Raw genomic sequence first — 6,129 nt, forward strand, 5'->3', positions numbered from 1 at the left:
AGTTACAAGAGCCTTTTAGGCTATAGGTGTAATAGATTATAGCAGGTATAATAGAGGCATATCTCTATTATACTGTAGGATAAAAGGAGAGCAGATAAAGGAGTATAGCCTTTTTAGGCTATAATTGCAAAACAATTTTAAATAAAGGAAATAGAGAAATACAAAGAGTATAACATGCTACAAACCTAGCTCTTAGAACCTCTGTCTCTGCAAGGTCTTGTTTCTGTTCCTAAGGTTTTGTCCTGTCTTTAGCTCTAGTTGTCTGCTAGGCTATAGGCTAAGGAAGCCTAATTCCCTTCCTTTATATGTATATTATAGGAGGCAATTCTGAGAAACTGTGTAATTCCTATGCAGTTAGGGTTCTAAAATTCAACAAGCAACATGCAGTGAAAGAAGCCTATCTAGCTCCTATGCTGGATAAACTAGAAGACTGTATGTGCTCTAACAAGGCCATACAGCTTCTAGAGCCTACAACGCAACTAGAACACCTAGTGACTAGGAACAAGGACCTAGTTTCTAATTAGGAGATTGAAGACTATCTAGTTTTTAAACCATAGATACCTAAAATAAGAGCAAACAAAGGCACTAAAGATAGGAAGAGGGTTGATGCAGCTTTTATTACCACCTTCCTATCCCTTAAAGGCAAAATTAAGGACAGAACCTTGGAAGATTGGCAACAGTGGTGGTAGAAGAACAGTAAAAGGCATAGTAAACACTATACCTATATCTGCAACTTGTAAGGTTCCACGGATAATAGTATGTCCTCTAGGAATCTTGGTTGGTTCTCGGGAATGAACGATAGGGTTCTTTGCACAGGGGTGACACCAGGGGTAACGGGTATTTGAAAACCAAGTGTACTAAGAAGTACTTGACTGAAATTGAACACGATGAGCCATATGGGCTCATCATCTACTGTTATATACATGAGGTGCTCCCTTTGCTCCATAAACATGAGTAGAGCATTAAGAGCAGATTGCATGCTCTTGCTCTATTGCTCTCCTTGCTCCAGAGAGATCAGATGATCGCTGAGAGCACTCCGCAGATAACACATGATCGTGTCATGCTAGCTGCACTGTGCTCTGTGACCTTTCTCGCTTAACTGAGAGCAACCCTGGTCGGGTGGAGTCTAGCTCCTCTTGGATCGTCACAACCAGAATACAATCAGTCAACCCATCTTTATTCAATCTTTCTATCACTGTGATATCTTCAGATACCATCAAATCTGACAACAGTAGAAGAAGCCTTTTATATAGTATATGCTAATTAACTAAGGCTGCTAGTCTTTAGGTTTATTGTGTACTTCTACCTGCTAAACTATACATTTTATATACTTAATTTAAGCAGAGAAACTAGTGTCTATAAGATAGCAGTAGTACTAAGTAATTACTATCTCTATAATAGGAGTTATTTGTTGCTAGTAGGTATAGGCCTAGTACTTTAAAAAGCATCCTTTTAGTTAGTTGTAGAGAGTATTTATATTAGTACTATAGGCTTTTATTGCACCAAATAGAGTACTAAACTAGCTAGATTAAAGCGCTAAAAAAGCAACTTATGTACAAGTCTTTTTTTTTTTTTTCTTTTTTTTTTTTGTATCAATAAGTGTATTGAGTCTACAGACTATAACATGGCTATCCTAGTGTAACGATCCAAGAGGAGCTAGACTCCACCCGACCAGGGTTGCTCTCAGTTAAGCAAGGAAGGTCTCAGAGCACAGCGCAGCCAGCTCAATGATCATTTGATCCCTCCGGAGCAAGGGCATGCAACCTGCTCTCAATGCTCTACTCATATTAACGGAGCAAAGAGAGTATCTCATATATATAACAGTAGATGATGAGCCTATATAGCTCATCATATTCAATTTCAATCAGTATTCCTTAGTACACTTGGTTTTCAAAATATGCGTTACCCCTGGTGTCACCCCCATTACCCTCGGTATCACCTCCATTACCCTCGGTGTCACCCCCATGCAAGGAACCCTATCGTTCATTCCCGAGAACTAACCAAGATTCCTAGAGGACATACTATTATCCGAGGAACCTTCACACTTTGAACACCCTCAAAATGAGCGACACTTCCATGCATACCTCGAACAAGACCCAAGGAGGAAAAAGCAAGGTTGCCAAACCTGACCTCTACTTCAGAGACCGTAACAAGCTTGAAGATTGGCTTCTCCAATTCGACCTATTCTTCAAGTTCAATGATGATGACATCGATGACGATGACAAAGCCTCCTTGGTTGCCTCATATATGAGAGGACAAGCTGCCAAATGGGTCAAACCATACCTCATCAAGTACATGGACGACAACAACGATGACGCTGAGATCATCCATATGTCCGAAGACTACTCGGTCTTTAAAGAAAAGATTCGCCAAACCTTTGCTGTTACCAATGAAGTATCTATAGCCGAACGGAAGATCCAACAACTTCGACAGACTCAGTCCGCCACAGACTATGCCAGTGAATTTCAACAATATGCGGTTATGACTGAATAGGATGACAAGGCACTTATGAGGATGTATCGACAAGGACTCGAAAACAATGTCAAAATTGAGCTCATGTATAGTAGTGCTACCATAGACACTCTGGATGAACTTATCAACGAGTCAATTCGGGTCGACAGCAACCTGTATAAGTTATCCTTGGAACTACATCCGGAACGACACTGAGGCAATCGACTTCTACAACACTAGTTCCACCCCAACATAGGATGATGCCGAATTCAACCATCACCTCGATACAATAGGACCCCTGGTTCCTATGCCACCATGGGATTGGAACCAATACACTTGGACAAAGTCACCAAAGGCCCAAGTCTACCCAAAGACGATGACAAAAAGGGCAAGAAGGCACTCTCATGCTATGCTTGTGGCAAGCCTGGTCACATTATAAGGAACTGCCGATCCAAGAACAAGGTAGTTCGACATGTGAATACTCTCATCATCCTCAACAGAGAGAATGCCACAATTGGGCAAGATGGGGACCCTGAATGGGTCGTTATCCTGAATCAAGTTTGGAAGCCAGAGGACGAAGAGACACCCTGGAATCAAGAGGATGAGGATGCCGATACTCCTTTGATGGAAGATGTCGAGGAGGATACCACTGGATACAAAACACCTGAGGAAAGACGGCCGCTTATACCCTATCCGGTACCAACTAAGGTTAGTCCATACTTTATGGGATATAGAGAACCTTCATCCACTGCCATACGATTCCTACCTCGAGAGGAGGTTACCAGCGAAACCGATGCCAACCATTTAATTCACGAGTTCGCCAAGCGGACATGACCTCCACCACAGGATACACAGGAATGGGCCGAACAACGCCAAGTCAACTGGTGTGAAGGCAGGTGGCTAAGAGGGAAGCCTAGGGATCAGAAGACTCCGATGTACCACCCATATGACCGAGACTACTGGAACCCTAACTATGCATTACTAACTTGGACCGTTTGCTTCCATGATGTGTGCCCTGTGCACAAGTCAGAGAAGGAAGGTTCGAGCTAGTTTCCACAGGGAAAACGGTTCTGCAAGAAGCTCTAGATCAACTGTGATGATGACATCTGCAGTGAATATCTATGGGACAAACGCCGGGCTTCGTATTTTCCAGGACACAGCAAGGAAGAAGTTATCCAGATGAAGATACTCCGTGAATGGATGTGTAACCAAGAGAATTGGCAAACATGCCTAAACCCCAATTGCACACTGCATTGGGAAGAGAAACAGAGTAACGGATTTGGCTAACAGAAGTCTTTTTTAAGGAAACGTCTTGCACCTGGGATCGACCCCAGGTCTGCAATGCTGTCAACTCCATAAGACTTGGATGAGTGCCAATCACAGTAAATAGAATATGGATGAATGCACTACTCGACTCAGGAGCTGATACAAACTTCATTTCTTGGAAAACAGTGCAGAGAGCTGGACTCCAGGCATGACCGAAACAGCAGCCGTACCTGCTACAGACAATCAACGGGAAATTCGTACCAAACGACTCAATCATCGACACCGAAGTCACCATGCAACTAAGCATCCAAGACCATGTGGAAGAGATTATCCTAAGCATCACTAGAGTAGCTAACCATGACATGGTATTAGGACTTCCTTGGTTACGAAAGCACAATACACGGATCAATTGGAAGAAATATGAGCTTTTGTTTGAGGACTGCGACTGCGCCCGTAGATCCAAGCCTACACATCGACAGCATTCGATAGTAGATGAGAAAGTGATGATGGCGAATACCATCACTTCGACCAAGATGCACTCATGGAGAGTGGTCAACTCAGCGAAAGAAATCCGAGCCAAGAGGGACTCGATGAGTGAAGAAGAGATACACTTCTTCAACCACGATGGCACAGAAACCACACGAGAACATGTCGCTAGAGGAAAAGAGGCTCGCACACCTCTAGATATCCCCGAGGAATATAAGGAGTTTGAAGAACTCTTCCAGGAAGAGACAGGAGCAGCCGCTCTGCCTAAGCATCAACTCTGAGATCATGAGATTAGGCTCCAGGAAGGAAAGCAACCACCTTTCGGCCCATTATATGCAACATCGGAGAAAGAACTCGAAGAGACATGTAAGTTTCTCGATAAGAGTCTGAAGAAAGGCTACATATGAGAATCGAAGTCACCAGCAGGAGTATCTATCCTTTTCGCACCAAAGAAGGACGGAAGCCTACAGTTATATGTGGACTTCAGGAAGCTCAATGATATCACGATTAAGGATCGATACCCACTACCAAACATCGTCGAATTACAGGATCGACTGAGCCATGTGAAGCTATTTACCGCATTCGATCTACGAGATGGATATTACCTCGTCTGCATGAAAAAAGGAGAAGAATGGAAGACAGCATTCCGAACAAGATATGGACACTTCGAATTCCTGGTAATGCCAATGGAGCTTACCAATGCACTGGCAATATTCCAATGTCTAATCAACAACGTACTTGGACCATATCTGGACAAATTTGTCCTTGTCTACCTTGATGACATTCTGATATATTCGAATAGCCTCGACGAGCACATTCAACATATACGAACTATTCTTTCATGCTTGAAGAAAGCTAGACTATGACTAAAGCTAGAAAAATACGAGTTTCACAAAGATGAAGTGGAGTTCCTAGGATACATAGTAGGAATCCATGGCATCAAGATGAGCGAGAAGAAGATCCAAGTTGTGCGAGATTGGCCAGAACCAACGAACATCAAAGGAGTTCAATTCTTCCTAGGATTTGTCAACTTCAACTACCAATTTATCAAGGACTTCTCAAAGAAAGCTATGCCACTCACGAAATTGACAAGGAAAGAGACAAAATAGAATTGGGGCCTAGATCAGAAAAAGGTATTCGAAGAACTCAAGGAAGCAAGCACTGAACCACCAGTGTTGGTGCCGTTCAGGAGTGGAGAGCCACTATGGTTTGAAACCGATGCATCAGACCTTGCTATTGGAGCAACAGCCCTCCAGGAGCGTGATGGGAAATGGCACCCGATCGCCTATTACTCTCGGAAGTTTACAGGATCTGAGGAATGATATGATGTGCATGACAAAGAGTTGCTCGCTATTGTTGTAGCTCTACAGCACTGGAGAATCTATGCTGAAAGCTGTTCAGACCTCATGATCTTTACAGATCACAAGAACCTGGTCAACTTCACGACGACGAAACAACTCAACCGACGACAGGTACGATAGACAGAACTTCTAGAACAATACAAGTTCAAGATTGTACACACCCCAGGAAAAGACAATGGCCGAGCAGATGCTCTGAGCCGACGACCTGATATCGCGGAAACTAAAGAAACTCTGAACGCTGTGATCCTACGGACTGGAAAAGATGGGTCATTAGAGCCAAACATTTATTCAGCCAACCTGCTTACTATGATCACTACTAGGGTACTAGAGGACCTATAGGAAACAATCATTCGTGAACACCATGATGATTCTATACACGGTCATCCAGAAATCACCAGGACCATAGAACTTATTCGACAAAACTATGACTTCGATCAAATGAAGGAGAAAGTCATAAACTTTATCAAGAAGTGTATAGACTGTCAGAAGAACAAGCACAGCATCCATGCACCCTACGGAGAAATGCAAGCCGTAGAGGTACCAGATGAACCATGGACTGATATCT

The 6,129-nt window shown here is 43.1% G+C and overlaps 1 protein-coding gene across 1 annotated transcript; it reads left to right on the forward strand.

The window, feature by feature from the left end:
- Positions 1-3,537: 3,537 nt before the first annotated feature.
- Positions 3,538-3,738, forward strand: EI97DRAFT_380277 (uncharacterized protein; the record flags this gene model as incomplete). Its single annotated transcript, XM_033795751.1, has 1 exon — positions 3,538-3,738. A coding segment is annotated over one exon (201 nt), but the record flags the coding sequence as incomplete, so codon positions are not given.
- Between the last annotated feature and the right edge of the window lie 2,391 nt (positions 3,739-6,129).

This window comes from Westerdykella ornata (assembly GCF_010094085.1).
Source record: "Westerdykella ornata strain CBS 379.55 unplaced genomic scaffold EI97scaffold_16, whole genome shotgun sequence".
NCBI lineage: Eukaryota > Fungi > Ascomycota > Dothideomycetes > Pleosporales > Sporormiaceae > Westerdykella > Westerdykella ornata.